Genomic DNA, 21,697 nt, shown 5'->3' with positions numbered 1-21,697 from the left:
TTGCAAAAAAACTTGTTATACAAATTAAGAAGAATTGTCAATTGATTAAAATAAATCCTTTGGTTTTTCGGGCTTTGTGGCCCACAAGGACAAGAAACAGACGTACATGAGAGAGGTCTACTCGGAGACCTACCATACCCAAACACAGCTTTCTTCCCAGGATGCTCGATGCGCATCCCCGGCTGTGCCCGTGACCCAGGCAGGCTCGCTGCCTTTCAGACCCAGCCCTTTTTACGGAGCATGACCTGCAGGCTAAGTATAACTGCAGAAGTACACAGGGTTTCATACTCTTTCTGCAGAGCCCGCCAGTTCCTGGCACATCACGGTTTACATTTACCTAAGCAGTCAGGACAGCTGCTCTAGGTTTTTACCTCCTTCAGCCACACTCTCTTACTGAAGAGAGCGCTATCAATACCCACGTCACAGGCAGAAGCCCAGACAGCACCCCAGCCCCAGGTGCTCTTAAATAGATTCAGTCTGACACCCCTAAATGTTCTGCCACTATCACTTATGAAGTCAAGCACAAGGCAACAAGATGCTCACACAACTAGACCAATGCAAGGTCATCAGTGTCCAATCTTGTACCCAAAATGATGAAGAGCTTCTGCCAAGTTTTTGCTCCTACAGATTTTCTACGTAAGCTTGGATGAATCACTTACCCTCTGTTTTGACGACCGGCAGCAGGGATTGCATTACCTTATGAGGAATACTTGGGGCACTAAATACATCTGAACTGTGCAGTACTGAAGAAATGTATGTGTGCGTGGCATTTTACATCAAAAGGAGCCACTAATTCCTCTTCTTCAGTTTTCACCGGGGTCCCGTCCTTCTGGCCAGACAGCTCTGCAGACTATTTCCTCATTTTACAGGCTTGAGTAACAGACACTACCCCAGCTTGCAGGGGAGGGGCGTGGGTCAGTTCTATAAATGGTTTCACCCCAAAGGAGCACGATGGGGAGCTGCTGTGGAGTCAGACAGGGAACCCCCACAGTGGCAGCAGAAACCTACCTCTCTGTCAACTGCTTACGGATAGCTGTTCCCCACCCCTCACATCACGAAGCTATGCACAGGCACGGCAGGAGGAGAGACTCACACTAGATCTTTACCAAGAAAGAAGTCATCAACGCTGAGATGTAGGCAGCCCAGGCTCAGGTGCTGGAAAGCAGGGGTTTCGTCCGCTCGGGGCCTGGCACATCCTTGTTCCTGCGGGGTTCTGGGCACTGCCAGTGGCTGTTTGATCTTTGCAAAGGCCAATCCAACTCGTCATAGTGGCAACAGCAAATGGAGGAAAACAGCCGAGTCCGGACCGCCCGCGTACAGAGGACAAACATAATACAGTTGGCACCTCCTTGGAACGTGTTACCAATTCCCTGCAAGGGCAAGAAAGGAATTAACCAGTGCCGTTCCTACAGGCACCCCCCAGAGAAGAGCAAACATCGTGTCAGACCGACTATTGTGCCACCCAACTGGCAGTCAGCAACTTCCACCTAAATGAGAAAAACAGATTCAGAAGAACCAACCTTGCACCCAAAAGCAGACCAGAGGGCTGTTGTGGGTTGCTGTTTCTGCAGCCTGGTCTGGGGCAGGAGTAGGCTGAGCCCTGCTGACGGATGGACACCCAACATTTCTGGCCTGCGCCTGCTTTTCCTACAAGCAGCCGGCATTGCCCAACACTCCTATTGCAGTTATTTTATGTTGCCACTAGATGCTGCTGAAATAGCTATTGCTGAGCATCCCAGACAGCGCCTGCAAGTAGGGACCAGGCGTTCTTGCACCGCGCATGTTGTTTTACCACTGCGCGCTGCATCCTGCCACAGAAAAAGTGGTATTAAGAGCAACAAAGCCTTATCTCCCTCCCAGATCCTCCTTCTAATGCATTTCCTGGAAAATACTTACATGCAGCACAACCAGGACTGAATTTTGCACTGCAGGGGAGTTACAAAGGGTCAGAATGAATCGCACAGTGCTCCAGATGCGGAGGATGATAAAGATGACAGGGATGAGAATCAACTTCTTATCTGCTATGGAAGTCCGGGGCTGAAGTGCAGGTGCTCTTGAGAGAATGGGGCGATACTCTGAGAGAGCTGCGTGCTTCCATGGAGGGCGGGAGGGAGACAAAAAACAAACAAAAAGCTACACACATTGGACATTTAGCTGCAAGGATTCTTTCCAAAGCAAACTAGATCTTTGCACCTTGTGGGAAGTTAACAGGGACACAGTTATGAGCACCAGTCTTCAGCCACATTCTCCCCTTGCTAATGCAAACATTCCTGCTGAAGCCAAGGAGTGTCAAATAAGGGTATCCAGCCCTTGTCAGAGTCCCACTAAAGCTTTATTAGCAAACATCGCTACGGACTTGCCAAGAAACCAGGTCAGAGCAATGTGAAAAAAAAGTGGTACTCCACAAAATATCTGTGCTGGTCCAGTGGCCCGGCCCCATCGCTGCTGGCTCTACCACTTTGTAAATGCATGGCCAAGGGTTTGGCCTTGGGAAGGCTTCTTGGTAAGATACATATATTTATATATGGGGAGAAGTCTGGCTTATCCTCCTCAAACTGTTCAAACTTTTGCCCTTCACCACGGCCACAACCAGCAAGTTCCACAAGGAATTTTTGCGCATGTGAACCAGTCCTTCAGTATGTTTGTGTAGAACCTGCTGCCTGATTTCTGACCATATACTGTCAGCAATGAGCTTCCATAGAGTTGGACAAGCCAGCAAACCCCTCTATACCAGCACATGTAGAAAAAAAATCAGGGATCTGTGCCCTGGATCAGGGCGGTTGGAGGTGTAAAGCCCATGAGACCTTCCTATGGTGAAAGCTACTGGATGCACTCAGATTCCTGGATGGGGGAGAGCAGGTCAACACAGCGCACAGAGCAGCTGCCGGGACACGTGGTGCTGAACACCAGGATGTTAATGTGGGCGAAGAGATTAAATCCCAGGATAGCTGACCTGCAGAAAACTATTCCTCCTACCATCAGGGCTACAGAGCATACACAACTTTGATGCATTGTGCTCTCCTTCACTCCAGCACTCCCAGTCCTGGCACCTTACTTCCTCCAGAACAGAGCTGTATGACAACACTGCACGGTGGCCTGAGTCAAAGCTCGCTAAGGGCTTTCGGTGCCGCTTGCCATCCACTTTATGCAGTCTTTTCCATTTGGAAAGCCCCTGTGTCCCCCCACAACAGCTACTTCCATCCTTTCTCCTGCCTCTCCGCCTCTGCAGCAGCCACTACTGCAAAACCCACTTCAGCCATTAGCACAACCCAAACCCAGCGCCGGTTGCCTATTGCTCTTCCTTGGAAGTGGGAGACCTCCTGCCTGTGAAAAGGCTTAGTAAGCAGGCTACCAGGCTTGGCAAGCAGGCTACCAGGCTTGGCAAAGTCCCTAGTGATGGGAAGAGAGATGCTCCAGTCCAGAAGGCCCTGTGTGCTGCTGAGGCCCCCCCTGATGAGAAGGGAGAGTGGCAGCAGCCTGCCCCCAGCACTGCTCCTGGAGGAGGGCGAGGGCTGGGAGTGGGGAAGGGAGCGCACAGTGCCCAAGAATCCCTGGCAGAGCAAGAGGGCAAGAGCCCGGCCGGGTGGCGGGTCAGGTTTCCACGCAGTCACACTGCTTTGACAGCTGCTGGAACACAGCGTCCTGTCTGATTTACGTCAGGTGATGGTGACAGGCACTAGCAAACCTTCTCAACTCCCCTTTCCCAGCACCCTTAGGACTGCTAAAGACTACGCTGTTCTTCCAACTCATCTGCAGGATCCTGCCACCCTAACCAGATTTGTGTTTATCCCTAACTACGACTGCCACAGCGGCACCACAGCAAGCAGGTCTGCAGTGGCAGCATTCTCCAGGACATCTATCCAGACACGTTTGGGTTTTTTTCCAACGATACAACGTAGAGAAAAAAGGAATCTCTGGATGTAGTTCCTCCTGCCACTTTCAATCTAGATTTCTCTATTATGCAAATGTTGTCCTAGATGCCTGGATTCTTTGTGTTCAGAAGAAAGAGCAGCAAATCAGCCTCTGAATTCTGAAACCCTCCTAGGACAGGGTGTCTTCCTGTACTGTGTATGCATATGGTGCCTAACGCTATAGTGCCCAGATTCCCAAATGGGGCTTTACGCTGCTAGTACAAAAGAGGGATTCATAAATGCAAACCATCATTAGAGATCCTAAAATGACTGAGGTTAGATAAGTCCAGATGCCAAACTCAGGCTTGGTACAGGTGGAACCGCGATTAAAGCCAAATTTTGTCCTTTACATCCTGTTTTAATTCTTACTGTAGGATTTACATTTCACTCATGTACATCCCATAACCCTTTAAGCTTTCAAAGGGCTTTTACATCCTTCTTGTGCTAAGTCATTGTGTAGTGATGCTGCAGGCTGCTCAATCAGGTGTAGGGCTTCTCCCAGCAGTGGGTGCGTTTCAGCGGCATATGAAGCAATTCCCGCCTGCGTACCCGCCACGTATGCGGCAAAATCTGCAGAGCATGGGAGTATATAATCACATAGCAAGTCTGTAACCTAAGCTGAAAGCAGCAAAATACTCACCGCTCTATTAATATGCTTCTTGATGAGAATGTAGAGCACCGGCAAAATCACATAGGCCAGTATCTCCCAAACCTTCCCCGTTAACAACATCCACAAGACCCGATCCTCTGCATCCAAGTTGACCCAACACCAGCCAACAGAAACATTGGAGGCATCATAGCCAATCTTCTTCAGAGCAACAGCAGCCACTGTAATGCCAAGGGGGACTCCCCAGCTGAGGAAAGAACATGAAGAGCAAGGTTAAGCCGAGAAGATAGCTTAGTCATTCCACACCCCAGGGAAAATGGGTGACAGACCAAGGGATTCTTCACCAGACAGGAGGCCAATACCTATTGCAGAACATCAACACTCCTGCATCAGGCCTAAGGGAAGTGACTGACAAACAGTATTTGACAGCATATGAATGCGGACTGTAAATCCCCTTCCTAGGGACCCTCTCTAGGAGCTTGGATCCCCAGTCCTGAAGGACAGATGCAGCACGGTGTGCTACACTCTGAACCAGAACCTGGCCCGCACAGCAAGCGGTCAGGGTCCAGCCAAGTGAACAAGAGACATCCCACCTACTCCCCTTCTCCCATTCTCTCCTGGATAGAGGTGAGGTCAAGGATTTGACAAGGCCAGAGCATTGTGCAAGGTGACCATCCTGTTGGACCCAGCCGTTCAAGAGCAAGCTGGCCGATTCACAGCTTTCAGAAGGCAAGCAATCAAATCCCACGTTCCGATTCCTCCGTGACACTTGGCACAAAGGACCAGCACACAGAGAAATCCACAGTTTTATTCCACAGGGGGTTTTGTTTGTTTGCTTTGTTTTTATATAGAGATGTAGTCAATATTTTGGGAGCAAAAGAATAACTTCTGAAGGACTAAGGGCAAGCTTCTTCCCAAGAAAAAGCACTGGCAGTAACAGCAAAAAGCTAAGAAAGCGAAGAGGAGCCATATTCATGTAATTCGGAGCTATGTTTTGACTTTGGCCTCTCTCTTGACAGCAGAGGCAAATATAAGGAAGTATTTAGAAGAAAAATAACTGATGACACGCATGACTTGCCACTCAGCAGCTTGGGCTGCCCACAAAAAACCATGAGCAAGAACTGAAAAATTCCGTAAGCCCAAATGTAAAAATACTCAGCCCCTTCCTGAGTGCTGGTAATTCCCAGGACTTCACAGGCCTGCCCTAGCCTGTGATGTACAACTCTCACAATTCTCCACAACTGAAATACTTCCCTGCATTCACCCGAACACATCGCCTGCCTTTCTCATATTCATCCTCAGAGAAAGGTTCTGTCGAGCCCTTAGAGGGACAAGGGACACCTCCTCAATAAACCACACCAATGCTTCGGAGAGCTCAGACTGAGCTTCCAGCATAACCCTCCTGGTCCCTCCAGATGCAAAGAGAACAAAGCCATTACTGTACTGCTCTCATTACCTTCCTGCTTCACACTCGCCTTTCCCTGACAGCCTGGAGCAGCTGCAGAGAACGTGAAAAGGATCTTCCTCCCAAAATCAGTTTCACATGCATCAGACTACGTAGGCACCCAGCAGTTGCCTAGACCAGATTATCTGAAATTCCACAGCCCAACTGGAAAATCAGAGATAATCCCGTGATATCAGATCTCAAAAATACCCTATTTCCGACTCTTAAATAATATCTGGGTTCACCTACTCACAAAACAAAACAAATGTAAACATAATGCTGTAAAAAATTCAGACTCAACCTTTTAGCATGTTTAGAACATTCCGTTTCAACGTTCAGTTCAGAACAGCCAGTGCTGATCCAAGCCAGTGTTGTTATTTAAGGACAGCTCGGCCGCAGAAAGCCCTCCCCGTGCTATTATCAGAGCAGGCTTTCTAAAAACGTTCCAAACATCGCCACCACCACCAAAGTCTCTACACAACTCAAGACTCGTTTTGGTAAAAATGGGGATTTGCCTGAAAACGAGGATTGCAGATTCAAAGAGATTCAAGTTTCAGTACGCTTGCAAGAACTGACCACTAAGGTAAAGAATTCAAGAGAACTGAATTCTTCCTTAAAGAAACCATATTAAGGCACACAAGCACAAATGCGTCCAGCACCAAGAAAAAGGAAGTGCATTAGAAACCAACTTGCCTAAATAATCATCTTCACAGTGACCTGAAACTGAAAGAGAGAAGATAAAACCAGGTCAAATTACTAGGCATGGATATAAAAGAGAACAGCGTTAAGTACGTACGGACAGAGAGGCCACAGTAGGAAAAAACAGACCAGTAGGCAAGGCACTTAAAAATCTTCAAGTATCTAACTGGTAAAAGGAAGAATGTGGAAGAAAACTGCACTTAAGCAGTGTATTGGGATCAGACGGCTATAACAACTAACCCCAAAGACAAAGGATTACAAACTCAAAGTGCAGTTAGAAAGAATCTAGAAAGTAATCAGGCATTTCAGTGAAATTGTTCAGCTCCATTTTAGAAAACTGGATAGGAGAACTGAGACTAGCGATTTGGTTTTCTTAAGAACCCCTAAATGACAGAGTCCCAAGGACTGGAAAATACCAATGCTTCATACCCATCTAGAAGAATGGAGGGATAGAAGAAGCAGAACATTATACACCCAAGGCACATGTAAAGACTGGAATAAAAAGGAACCAAGACAACATGAAGAGGCAGAAATTTTACTCTGAACCCCAAAGACAGTGCACTTAGGTAGGCTGGGCCTCTCAAGAGCACGCTTGGATCTAAACACAATCCATGTGGGAGAGAAGGGAAAGGCGGCTACTCGCTGCATCTCTGTAAAAAGGCTGGCAATCCCACCTCTAAGGCAGCTACAACAGTACTTATTTCCCTAATGTAGCCCCCAGCAATCTATTAATAAGAATACACACAACCCAGTAGATCTTTCCACATTAACACCAATGCCGCATTTACGCGAGGAAGACAAGGACCCTTGAACTACAGCAGCGTACAGCTCAAGCTGTGTTGGTTTTCTTGTCCTCAATATGCCTGGGTCAGATTGCTTAATACCACGTTTTGATTTACTGCACAGCTGCTTCTTTTTTTTTCCAGAGGCTCTTGCAAGCAGGGCAGATTGACAGCCACCTCCTTGCACAGGTTAGACAACAAACCATCCCACCAGCAAGCCTGCAGGCGATTCCTGCTGGGAATCGCCTTCCTGTTTTTAGTCTGTAAGAGAGAAAAATATCTCTTCTGGATATACCAGCCAATTTCAGGAAAGAGCTTTGCGCATACGTTGTAAGCAGAACTCCAGAGCAAGTCTGTTCCAACTTAAGTTTTACTTTTTTTTGTACCCACTCAAACCTTAGTTTGAGTTTGCAGTACCCAAGTCCCAGCTTCCCGCTACCAAGCGGAGACTCCTCCCAGAGAAGCGTGCAAGAATTTAAAAGCTAAGGCACCAGCAGTCAGGTAGCTCGTGCTTTGACTGGACTGACCTACAAGCTTTATAAACTAAATGATAAAGCCACAGCAAATTTCAAGAGATCCCCGCGCCTTACAGGCAACGTGTAGGGACTTCAGTCCAGTTCCGAAATCGAGCACCGGCACTGTCACAGTCATGCATGAGGCAGCACGTTGGGGACTCAGACGTACAGCACAGCAGCACAGGAAAGGATCCCCAGGGACTCCATGGACACATATGCATATGTACATATATACGCATGGTTATAAACGTATATAAGCACACATATTTTTTACATGTATAAAAAACCATATATATGCTTATAACCACCTGCATAGCCTGATCATGAAATGCAAATGCTTCAGAAGTTGGCAGCAGTTGCTGTCAAAAGCAAAGCAAGAAACAGTCCCAAGGTGGGTTCTGGTCCATTCCTCACCCCAAGTTTGGTTCAACTACTCTCACAGCAAAGATGACATTACCCAACTAAATGATACTTGATATTCAGAAATCCAGAACAAGCGAGGTAGCCTGGAAACGTACGCTCTGGATGACAGGAATACACCTCACGACGACATAAATATTTTCAAAGCTAACTGTAAGCTGTTTTCAAAGCTCACCTGAGCTCAACACAAGTTTAAAAACAAAACAGCGCCTGCAGTTCTCTAGCCTAGCTGGGGAATAGGTGGATGTGTTACCACATGAATCAATAAGGAACAAACCTGTTTGACTGGTTCCATCCAGCATGACATCCCAATTTCCCTAAAAAGAACATTTCAGGTACTGACTTCCAACATATATTTAGTCAGCTCCACTCAGCTAAAGAACAAACAGGCTCTGGTTATACTCAACATTAAAAGAGTATTCGTCTTTCCAAACACTTGCCCCTTACGAGTAACTGCTTGTGAAGAGGAAACACGCGTGACAACTCCATCCTGCCTTGAATCCCTTCCAGAAGGGTCTCAGGACGGCTCCTCACACAATGGTCATGGCATGACTGCGTTAGCAACCTATGAAGCGAGGAGGGGGGAAAAAAAAAATCCCAGGTTCTTGCCTAGACAAAAATACTGGAAACTTACCTTTAAACCCTCAACACATCATCTGCCCTTTGCCACCTTTCCTTTTGCCCTAGACAAATATCCCTCGCCTGCCTTCCGCAATTAATGTACGTGCTAGTATCTTGTCGTGTCACCTGCAGCAGTTCCTATCTGCGTGGTACTGGAAGATTTTTAGGCTAACAGCACCGCAGATAGCCAGGAGGACTTTGAAGCACTGAGAAGGGCAAGGGGAGCCATCTCCAAGCATTATGGCCAGAATTTGATTTTATGATTGAGTTCTCAGGTAATGATAAAAAGTGCAGGGAAGGAAAGATGTGTCACAAGGGGACAGGCAGAGAACAGGTCCTCACTTGTTTCCTCTGGCTTTTCATACAGATGATAAAGCAGGAAGGAGCTTTAAACACTGGCTCTGCGCAGAATGGGAGTCTTTCCGAAGCAGAACCTAGCAATAGGTCTTTGATGAAAGCTATCTATACTACCCTTTAAACAGCGAATGTGGAGCTGATCAATACCAAGAACAGAAGAGAGCATTTTATTTTTACTGTGAAGACCTGAGCATAAACCTAGCAAATTCACCCAGAGGAAGTTCAGTTTGAACACTCCCTTCCCCGCTGTCGCAGGGCAGAGCAATCTTTCAGGATTTTTATGGTTTTAAAAGAGAGGACAGATTACAGCCAACTTTATTACAGTGAATCTGCTGTTTCTTTCCGCACTTCGTAGTTCATAAGGCTAAGAAGCATTAAACTAGATGGAGAAGTTAAAAGTACAGATGAAGGCCACACAACGAGTGATTAGCAGACAGGAAAATTATAAATAGGCCAGATATGCATCAACTCTTTGATGTAGCCTGATGTAGACTGCATGCCCGTAAAGAAGTCAGACTCCCTTTTTCTGTTCCTTAAGCAAGATGTGGCTCTTTTCCGGCACTCCGTCCTCTCCATAATTCTTACAGTGCAACTCTCTACTCACTTGAAATGAATCACAGAATCATTAAGGTTGGAAAAGACCTGTAAGATCATCAAGTCCAACCACCAACCCAACCCCACCATGCCCACTAAACCATGTCCCGCAGTGCCACGGCCACACGTTCCTTGAACCCCTCCAGCGATGGTGACTCCACCACCTCCCTGGGCAGCCTCTTCCAGTGCTTCACCGCTCTCCCAGTAAAGACATTTTTCCTAATATCCAGCCTAAACCTCCCCTGGCGCAACTTGAGGCCATCTCCTCTCATTCTATCGCTAGTTACATGGGAGAAGAGACCGACACCCCCCTCCCCACAACCCCCTTTCAGGCAGTTGTAGAGAGCGATGAGGTCTCCCCTCAGCCCCCTCTTCTCCAGACTGAACACCCCCAGCTCCCTCAGCCGCTCCTCATCAGACTTGTGCTCCAGACCCCTCACCAGCTCCGTCGCCCTTCTCTGGACACGCTCCAGCACCTCAATGTCCTTCTTGGAGCGAGGGGCCCAACACTGAACACAGCATTCGAGGTGCGGCCTCACCAGCGCCGAGTCCAGGGGCACGATCCCCTCCCTGCTCCTGCTGCCACACCATTTCTGATACAGGCCAGGATGCTGTTGGCCTTCTTGGCCACCTGGGCACACTGCTGGCTCACATTCAGCCGGGTGTCGATCAACACCCCCAGGTCCTTTTCTGCCGGGCAGCTTTCCAGCCACTCGTCCCCAAGCCTGTAACCTCACAAACTCCACTGTCTCGCCCCATCTTACTTCAACTTCACCAACACTAGCCCCACGTACCCAGACGCATGTGCGGTCACCTCAGGCTTCCTCACAGGCAGCCCTTGCTGTCAAGCCATAATTAGAACAGGTAGGGCAGGAATTCAAGTTCCTCCCTGATTCACACTTAGCTTTCATGTCCTTCTCTGGCCCACCTTTACCTGGACTCAACACTAATTCAATCATCTCCCAAACCATGCTGTTTGAAAATAAAAGGTGACAAGTATTTGACTAAGAAACCAAAGAAAATTCAGTACTTGCCCTGATAGCTTTTTTTTTTTTCTTTTTAAACCAGATCATTCCTCTTACAATTTATTGCAAAAGCTTGGCAGCAGAGAGGACTAAAGGTTCACTGTTTTGCTCGGCGTGGAGGTAGCACATGATTCCCCAGGCTCAAATTGCATAATGAAAGCTTTTGCTAAACACAACGTGGAAAATCAGCTCACTAAATAGCACAAACCGAGACATAAAGCTACACTGTGGTCTGTTTTTGTCTTGCTTTCAGTCAAGCATGCCAAAACAACCTTCAGAGTGCTTTTCTAGCAGCCTCCCCACTTGTAGACTACATTCTCCTACGAGTACTGAACTACAGCAACCTGCCTGGGGAAAGGGGAAGGATCTACAGACCAGGCTGACGCCGGGAATTCAGGGACCTGTGGAAACGGATCCCAGACACAGGAGTTTTGGCAGCAGCAGACTAGTATTGCAAATACAAGTTTCATGACATTATTTCTAGGACATCAGAGGCGACTGCGGAGGGAAAGCAGAAGCCAGGGTTTTCGCAGTTGTTATCTCTTGCCAGAGAGTTTTCTATGTGACCTTAAGCAAAAATTTAACTTTTCCACATCTCCATTTCTTAGTGTAGGAGGAGAGGGGGGAAAGAAGCAGGGCTGCTTAATAAAAAGACAGCAAAATCCCTGTTTAAAAGGAACTTGAGAAGGGCACGCTATCCTTAAGAAAAGAGCAGGTGACTCGAGCAGCCATCCAAGCGCTCCATCGCAGAGCAGAGCACGCCGCACGCCGCAGCCGTGGCTCGGGGCCACCGAGAGGGTGCCACTGGGGTCCACACCTCGTGCTCTCAGGGAACAGCACCCACCTCACGACATGGAAGCAGCAGAGCAAGCCTGTGCCAGTGGGCGAGCCCCTCACAATGGTGACATAGAGGTAAAGGGCAATGGCCATGGTCCAGAAGAAGGAGCTGGTGTTGGAGAAGGTGGACAGGGCACCCTGCAGCACGCAGTCCCATGAGGTCCTGTCGAAGTCCTGCAGCACCCCGTAGAAGTAAGAGAGGGCTGAGAGGAGGTCCGCCAGCGAGAGATAGAGCAGGAGCTGCCGGGGACGGGTCCGCAGCTCCGGCCACAGGGCGTGGGTGCAAACCAGGAGGCCGGAACCCAGGAAGGAGAGCACGCAGGAGACCAGCACGACCGCCCGCTCCGAGGCGTACAGCTCCGTGGGGGGCAGAGGCCCGGGCATGCCGCAGACGGAGGCAGCGCACAAGGCGGCGGCCCCAGCACCGGCCGGGCGGCGGACGGAGCGAGCGAGAGCCGGGCGGGGGGGGCGGCACCCCGCTGCGCCCCGGGACAGGGCGGGACGGGCGGGCTCGGCTGGAGAGCGGCGAGGAAGGAGAAGGAGAAGGAGGGGATGAGCAGGGCGAGGGCAGGGGCGGGGCGGGGCGGGGCGGGGGGAGCCGGCTCGGCAGCGCGGGGGGCGGCGGGGGCCCGGCCCGCCCCGCCCGTCACGGCAGCACCGCCCCGGCCCGGCCCCGGGGGCAGCGGCGGCAGCTGCCCGCGGCCCCGGCCGCCCAGGGAGAACCTGCCGCCTCCCCCGCGGCCCAGGAAGGACCTTTTCCCTTGAAATGGGAGAAGAAAACCCGCCGCCACGGCCCGGGGCGAGGGGACGGGGGGACTGAGCCAGAAGTAAACGCCGTTTGGGCTGTCGCTTCCTAAAAGCCAGGCTTGCCCCCTTTCTGCCCCAAGGAGAGCGCACAACTCCCCCACCCTTTTCCGAGCCAGAACTATGTATGTGCACACACACACAGAGATATCTATAGAGAGATATATGTGTGTGTGCATGTATGTAGTATATCTGTGTATATCATATATATAGATATCTCTGTGTGTGTATACACCCACACATATCTATAGATGTGTACATATATGTGTACATATACACACATATATAGATGTGTGTGTATATATACACACACGTGTACAAATACGTGTATACACACATATCTGTATACACACACATGTATACACACACACGTGTATACACACATATCTATATATACACACACATCTATATACACATATCTATATATACACACACGCATCTATACATACACACACATCTATATACACGTGTATATACACACGCGCATCTATATATACACACATCTATATACATATGTATACACACGCATCTATACACACACACGCATCTATACACACACACGCATCTATACACACATATGTATATATACACACGTGCATCTATATATACACACACATCTATATACACATATGTATATATACACACGCGCATCTATATATACACACACATCTATATACACATATGTGTATATACACACGCGCATCTATATATACACACACATCTATATACACGTGTATATACACACGCGCATCTATATATACACACATCTATATACACGTGTATATACACACACGCATCTATATACACACACATCTATATACACATGTATATACACACGCATCTATATATACACACACATCTATATACACGTGTATATACACACACGCATCTATATATACACACACATCTATATACACATATATGTATATACACCCACGCATCTATATACACACACATCTATATACATATCTGTGTATATATACACACACATCTATATGTGTGTGTATATATATACACACACACACACACACATATCTCAGTACTTCACAGAACACTCACGGGCACCATTTGAACCGTACATGTTGAGATACCCAGGATCAGAGGTTATCAGGCCAGCAACCCTCCCCCGGTTCCTTCACCCTCCTGAGTGGCACCAACGTTATCTTCACCTTCCACATTCTTCGCTGAAACACGCCAGCACTGCCTCTTGCAGCATCCCGCGACCTGTGAAGCGGGAAGCGATAAGCAGACACAATAGAGCATTCACTACCTTGTCGAACAGATTTTACATTTCTGGCGGTGAGAAAGTGCTTTCCCCCCCCCCCTTCAAAGAACTTAGAAGTTGAAAGCACGTCCTTGTTTGCTTCTAACTTGCCTGATACTTCCATTGGCTTCCACCCAGACAACTCATACCTTGTACCTTTGACGTGGATAGCGATGTGCTCATCTTCCAGAGGAGATGGTTATTGTTTCAGGTGTCTTGTTCTCTCAGACAGCTTAATCATGTCCTAGCTACCTAGCCCTGAAGGATCCCTGCTGAACTCACGATTTTTAACAAGCTTTATTCTGACCTGTAACACCAGGTACCTTACCCCCCACCCAAGCTTCTCTCAGCACCCCAAAGCCATCTAACACACCCTAGAGAACACATCTGATGGAAATGTCTTTAAAAACGCAAACTATTCAGTGTTTGCATCTTACTTTTGGCCATGGTGTCCTTTCAGTTTTACATTCCCGTCTTCCCAATTGAGAAGGGGTTCTTCAACATTTTAAACCACTTCTTTTGACCAGTCTTGTATTTGGAACACACCATTTTACAACTAAGTTTTTCAGGATAACTAGTATTTAATTGAACTCTATTTTTCCACTATTGCCATTCTATTGGAAAAAAAAAAACAATTGCACTTTTTAAAAAGTAAACCCACATTCCCCTCAGATGTGTAAGAGGCCCACTACTGCTTACATGTTTAAGAGCAGGTTTTCCCATTTTTCCACTGCAGCAATTTCTTCTTCCACTACTCTGCCGCACAGCTGTACTCAAAACCTGCAGCCAGTTCCACTGCCTCCTTAAGCTTTTGATTATCTTCATCTGCTTTTGACTTCTAAGTTCAAATCCAATTTTCTAATGAATCCTGGAAGTCCTTGGGGACACACCAGTTCATCAGGATAAGTCTTCACGCCCTCTGCCAGTTCACAAAGAGCTTTTCACTAACATTCAGTTATGCCTTGGCTACCTGGGATTGGGTGCCAGTTCTGACTGAGGTCTTTAGAGCTCTTTATCAGATTGCTTGAGATCACTTTTGCCACAGCACAAAAAGGGGCCACGTGGGTCAGCACACAGAGCACCCCACAACTGAACCATCTTACAGTTGCCTTTCCTGTGCCATCCAAACACACTGCTTCTGCTCCCGAGATCACCTCCAAGGACAAGTCACACCAACGCTTTCCAAGAAGTTGCTCGATAGAGCTTCAGAGCTTTTTAAAATTGTCTTTTCTAAGTCTCCAGCTATATCCAGGCTTGGCGTGCTGCTTCTTGGTCACCTTGATGCATCTGTCATTTACTCTGTTAAGTTACTTTGGAAACAAGATCTTTCTATGTGCCTTTTTGACGTTTAGCACTCAGTTAAACTTCAGTCAAGCAGGCTTTTACATTTAGAAGTAGTTTATTTTGGAGCCCGATGCCCTCTGCATATTCTCTATAGGAAAAGGAAGTTGCAGCAACTCGCATTTCCCCTGAACACAATCTGATGCTAATAGCTTTTTTTAACTAATCATTATTTCAGACTTTCTTTAGCTACCATCTGACCCAAAAAAACATGAGCCAAACTTTGTCAAGGCGGCATTCCCAGTTGTTGCTCTTACACATTGTTGGCTTCTTCCTTGTTCTTTGGTTTCCCTTTCCCCACTTTTATAGCCCAAGACACTCACTCACCTATCACAACCATCCAGACAAACCACTTCAAACTTTTGAGTGTTGCTTTTATTTGGGGGTGACGGATGTGGCTTTACAACACAGCTTAATTAAGTCTTGCAAGACAGTTGTTTATTTCCACAACTTATGATGACCTGACAAACTACTACTATAGAACTGGAAAGAAGGGAGTATCTGAATTACAACCTCATGTTAGTGGAAATGCAAATTCTGGTTTTGTCTCAATTCACTGAGAGATGTATCTTTCCCTTCGCAATCAGAAAGAAATAGGACAGGTATAGGATCTTCTGCTGGATCTCCCCCTGTTCTCTAAAAATAGGAATATGGTAAATTTACACATAAGTCATCACTCAACAGAAGGGCATGCATGAGGAGTTAGTGCTTCAAAACTGAGTAATAAAAGGCAGGTAACTTCTTACTGAAGATTCCCACTACCTTTCATTTTCTTGACATCTTCACATGCAAGACATCCACCACCCAGCACCTCTGTGGCGTTCCTGTAATCTTGATATCGTTACCTTCTACTTGCAGGGTAGCGGTGCAGCTGCCTCTGCCCAGACGCACATTCCTACCTTCTGTCCCATGGAATCCGTGGTTGTCCAGAGAATAGAAATATCTGGAAACTGCCCAAAGATACATGACAAATCAAAGGCAGTGTTGTGCGTAGCTCAGAGGGAAGAGAAATAAAAGTCTAAGCAACTAGCTTGTCATGTAAAGCTACATACAAACTCTCCTTTGAGAATTTCACCTTCAGATGCTCTTAAAGCACGGGGAGGTGAAGCAGCCTGGTATTTGGTGGAAAGACACAGAAAGTCTCCTTTCCTGACTTGAACTTATCTCACCAACTACTCAAACAGCTTTCTGACACACAGGCTACACCCTGCATCTTATAACGCATCAGTTGAGCTGTAACTACATAAATTTACCTCCACTAACTGTGAGAGACAATGTACTGACACAACCTTTAAAAAAAAAAAAAGGGCTTCAACAAGAAGTTTTTACTTTGCCTTTGCAGCTGGCTAGGAAGCTGGGCTGAGGCATAGTTCTCAGTTAACTGGGAACCTGCTTATATGCCTTGGGGCTTCTAAGTGATTATTAGGAGCTGAGCGCCCTGCAGTACCTCTGCACGTCAGAGACACAATGCTTCCTTGCATACTACCACGTTACTCCCCTGATTTTGCGCCAGATCAGCGAGACAGCTTTTATCAGAGATGAAGATGCTTCACGGAAAAAGTACATGAGCAAGAGTTCTGGTCTCGCTCTATCTTACTCCCCTGATGTGCTCGAAGGCCAACGCTAGGTTCCCCAGGGAGAGGGGAGTCTGCACTGCTCCTGAACAATTAGGACGCTATTTCACATCACAGCTTCAGAGCACATACATGCGAGGAAGAAAAGACTTAACACCCTTTATAGCTGTTTGTTTTTAACACCTAGCCAAGAGAATCCGAGCTCCCTTTGCCACATCCACTTTAAGGCCACAGACATAATGACAACAGAATAATATCCTCCGACTCCAAGTGCCAACTGCCACCATAACCAGCCATCCTCACTTCCCCACTACCCACAAGAGGTCACTGCTGGTCCAGGCAGTAATATTTTTCCCCATCACTATTGTCCTGATCTAACAAGTGCTCCTCTGCCATGTCTGTATCTCTGAGGAAGGCAGATGGCTCTAACACCAGCAGATGTACCCTGGTCACCTTCTGCCGTCCCTACGTCATGCCCGCAGCTTAGGCAGTAGTACCAAGTAGGAGCCTGGAAAAAAGTAGAGCCCAGTTTCATTGCACCCATAAAAAAAAGTAGATGTGTATTGAAATAACAAGGAAAAAAAATTTAAAATCAGCCATTAGAGGCTCATTTTGGGCAAAACCCCTTTAACGTTTTCATTTTCAAATCACCATGCAGTTCTTCTCAAGGCAGTCGGTACAACTGTTTCTTGTACTCATTAGCTTCTCAGTGTTCAGCCTGGGAGCAGTAAGACACCCAACTCCCGCCCTTCTAAGAGGAATGCAAAATTAAACGCATCGTGCGTTACCTTTCACTGACCCAGATATTTGGCATAGTCTGGCTATGCCTATGCAAGACACGATGTATATGAGAACATCTAGCCACGAGTTAACAAGCCTGCTTCTCTGGAAACATAAACCTAACTCTGGAACCGTAACAATAAAAAAAGCTAGCCAACAGTTTTACCAGCACTCGAGCTCTTCGTATCCAGGAGAACAAGACTGTTTTCTAAGTCGTCACCTGATCCTTAGGTTCACTGCATCAGCTGAAAGGAAGCCAGGGAAGCATCATTAAGAGAAGGCTTCCAAGAGAGAGGCGAAAAGCCTTATGTTTGTCCTTTGTTGCTTTTTCTAGCATGCGACAAAAAAATAATCTACATTTCTAGCAGTCCTGGCACAGATTAAGGACCTCATCCTTGACTTTATTAACCCCATCTATTCCATTTTGGATAGACACTAGTACAAACAGCTTTTGATATAGCATTAACGAAAGACATCTAGAGCTGCTCACTGACAGCCTTCATAACAATTTCTCAGTAGCTGCCCCCTCCAGACAACAACTTCTTCAAATAGATTTAGAAGAATCAAGCAAAAAACCCACAAGGAAATATTCCCTACGTGTCTCCCAAGAACGCTAAGCAACAAGGCAGTCAGTTAAATAGGTGCAGACACTATCACCAACTCTCATGTGGCTTTTCGTCTCAGAAAAACAGTTTTCAGAGATTTGAAAGGTTTTATTTGGCAAACACTGGGGTCAAGACAGCTCTAACAAGTACAACTAGGTACTACCGAGTCAACTAGGAGGAATCTGACATTTGCATGCAAAGCGCAATGCTGGAAGTTGGGCACAGCGGGCGGCCATGTTACATACAGAGAACAGACTTTCTGGAAGCAGAATGGCAATACATGTAGAGGTGCATAGAGCCAATACAGTAATTTGGAGCTATAAAGGATATGTACTGTTTTCCCTGACTCTCCTTTGTGTGGGAAATTACAAAGCAAAGTTTTATAGTTTTCTGGCTGGCAATAAGGCGTACGTAGAAAAGCCTTCACCTCCATCTGCATCCCATGAAGCAGAGGATAAAATGGTGCTTAGAGGTAAAGTGCACTGAACCAGCATCTTTCATCCACTCAGGCCTGTCTGTCTAGGGCTCTGCACAGGTGATCTTGTTGGAAGGAATATGCTTAACATGGATATAGGAGAACTCTTCCCCCAAATGGCAGATCCAGGCATGCTTAGAGGAACTTGGGGTATAGCCCATGGAGAACAGGACTCACTCAACCACACAGGTAATAATGTTATACTACAGAATTTATACTAGCTACACAGAATTAGGTACACGCTTCTTTCTTCTCTCCCCGGGCATCTAAACAAAGCAAGGACTGAGCCTCTACTGGCTAAAAAAAAGTATTGGATGCCATGGAAAAGGTAGATGCTAGGCTAGTGAAGCTAATACATGGAACAGCTCCCTCTTACACACATCTCTGCTAGGGCACGTACTTGTCTATCACCTGCAGCATTTTACTAAGCTCAGTGAAGGGAGATATGGGTGCAGAACGATGTGACCTGCACTGAGTACAAGAAACTCCCGCAGCGGTAAGACAGTCACAACTAAGACAACAGCCTCCTGTTTCAATTTAACCCCTATACGAAGGAAGGTTAATACCAATAACCCCACGGTCCACCAGGCAACAGATGTATCACACAATGAAAGCTAACATCGGTGAAGTACTACTGAAGCTGCCCTCATGCTATTACACTACCTGAAAATAAGCACTGCAACTAGTTAGTTTAAATTCATTCTAAGTCCTCTGGAATTAACAAATGCTGTATGAATTCCTATTTTATCTTGATTACGTAAGACCAAATACTGTGACTTTCTCTGCTGCTGCTCCTTCTGGGTTAATACCCACCATCCTCCTGCTTCCCATCCCTCTGTTGTTCAACAGTAACATGGAAGTACACTCTCCAAGGCAGGCAGGTCTGCTTTCAGTGTCCGAGTATAACTTTGGCATGTTAGCTGCTATTCCAACCTGGCTCCCCGTGATTCTTAAGAGACTGAAATACGCACTCCCCTTATCGTCTTTAACCAGACCAACATGACAGGCAACTGTTAGAGTAACAACATTTCAACTGTTGGCAGGCTCAGCACTGGGATGGAAGAATGGCCCTGAGGCAAGCGCGGCCGTGTAAAAACCTCCTGGATCAAGATGAGCCTGGGATTTACACAGTCTTTTGTGTTCCATCTCCTGTGCACTAGAACCGCAGAGCGGAGTGTGTGTACACAACTGCTGAAACAGGACACACTCATCACCTACCAGCAGAGCACTATTCTGGATCTGTTTAGCAAGCACAATGGCTTTTCTGTCATCACGGAGATATGCTTAGTCATTTTAAGCAGTTTTCCATTAGCATCAAAAATGCGTAGTCAGGCTGCAGAGATCGCACAAGAATTCAAGCCAGCAGCTCTCAAAAAAGCCACAAGCAAAAAGAATTTTCCACAGGCAGAATGTAATTAGTTACACCACTGGAATCAAGCCAGCACAGTCAATGAATTAAAGTATGCTCCAAGTGTTGTGATAGTTTTTAATTTCAAATTTAAATTAGGAGATTAATATGGGATATTCCTTCATGCTGTGGCTGCATGGAGAAAAATAAAGGTATTAATATTGTACATTCATAATGAAACAGTATGCCATGAACAAAAACAAATATTACATTTAAGACACAGTCTTAAGGCCACCCAGCTCAGACTCAAGTATGGAGCGGTGGCACTTTGGGAAAGGGCACTTGCACAGAATACAAAGAGGCACTCTTCGTAGTGATCTTCGTGGCAATCTTTCAATGATATTTTTTTAGCCATTCTCATCACCTATAATAAAAACGTATGGACTGCATCTCTTGTATTTAGTAGTAGGAAAATAGGCCAAATAGTAGTATTTTGGGGGTGTAGCTTTTACTGGAGATATACACTGTACTTTGCAACAGGAAGATCTGCCTACAGCCTGTAATTTTAACACAGATGAGACAGGAATATAAAAGCTAATAATGAGACCCTCAAGTAGAAAAAGTCATGAAGCATGTCTGCTTCCCTGGTTACTGAGCTAGAAGCCTCACTCAAGTTATTTTACACAAGTTATTTGAAAGAGATGAAGTCCAAAGCAGCAAAGAGAATTCCGCTCAAGGGAAAGGGTGCAGCAGAGCCCAGAAGACTTTTTCTTTCATTGACACAAGGACACTCAACATCTACAGTCCAGAATCCAAATATGACCTTGAAAATGGGCAATAAAACACCATATCATACCCCTCACCCTCCTTCTTTGAAGGCAGACGTAAAATATTTGTGTTAAACAATGTACAGATTCTCCCTCCATGCGTGGGTGCTGACGCTCGGGTCCTGGCACAGCCACTATCATTCATCCAACTAAGGGATCAGCTGCGGTCAGATTCCTGATGCAGGACTCCAGAACACCGCTTGGCATTCAACAATGCTGTTTGCCTCATGCTTCTTGCCCAGGTAGCAAAGAGCACATTTAACAGAACTATTTGAAATACAGTGCCCATGTATTTGCAGAAAATAATGGGATGGTCAGTCACTACTAGCCATCCTGGTTTAAGCACTACTGCAAAGTTATGTACAGGAAACTTGAAGGGCAGAACATTATTTTACAAGCTGGAATTCAAACTCACTGACTTGATTAACACAGGTGAAGTTGCTCAGGAATTACATGCTAAGTGAGACAGGTCAAGCCCCACATGTTTGTCACCCCAACCACATTCCAGTCATTGCATTAGTTCCATTCAGCCAACACCCAACTCACACTCAAGTATGGAGCAGTGGCACTTTGGGAAAGGGCACTAGAAAGGGCATTTATGCAGAATACAAAGAGGTACTCTCCGTAGCGATCTTTGAATGATACTTTTTAGCCGTTCCCATTCCTTATAACAACACACCCTGTTTCTCCCCAAAAAGCCTGGAACTGATGGTCATCTTTGGCTCCACAAAGAGGAAAAAACCTGAAAGCAAAAAGCCATAGGAAAGTAGTATTTTATCAGGAAATCTGATGTACTAGCTCAAAACATCTGTCTCATGACAAATGTCCTGTGAAGGCAGAGATGACGTTTCAGAAGATTTGCAACAG

The 21,697-nt window shown here is 46.5% G+C and overlaps 1 protein-coding gene across 1 annotated transcript; it reads right to left on the bottom strand.

Moving 5' to 3' along the window:
• Positions 1-1,046: 1,046 nt before the first annotated feature.
• Positions 1,047-16,187, bottom strand: GPR157 (G protein-coupled receptor 157). The gene is given in 7 exon segments (XM_059830035.1): positions 1,047-1,370; positions 1,897-2,091; positions 4,552-4,765; positions 11,820-12,273; positions 13,791-13,840; positions 16,067-16,098; positions 16,101-16,187. Coding segments are annotated over 7 exon segments (1,254 nt in total). The 3' UTR covers positions 1,047-1,148.
• Positions 16,188-21,697: the final 5,510 nt, after the last annotated feature.

This window comes from Gavia stellata, chromosome 27, assembly GCF_030936135.1.
Source record: "Gavia stellata isolate bGavSte3 chromosome 27, bGavSte3.hap2, whole genome shotgun sequence".
NCBI classification, from domain to species: Eukaryota; Metazoa; Chordata; class Aves; order Gaviiformes; family Gaviidae; genus Gavia; species Gavia stellata.
This window is presented reverse-complemented; position numbering and strand designations above follow the sequence as displayed.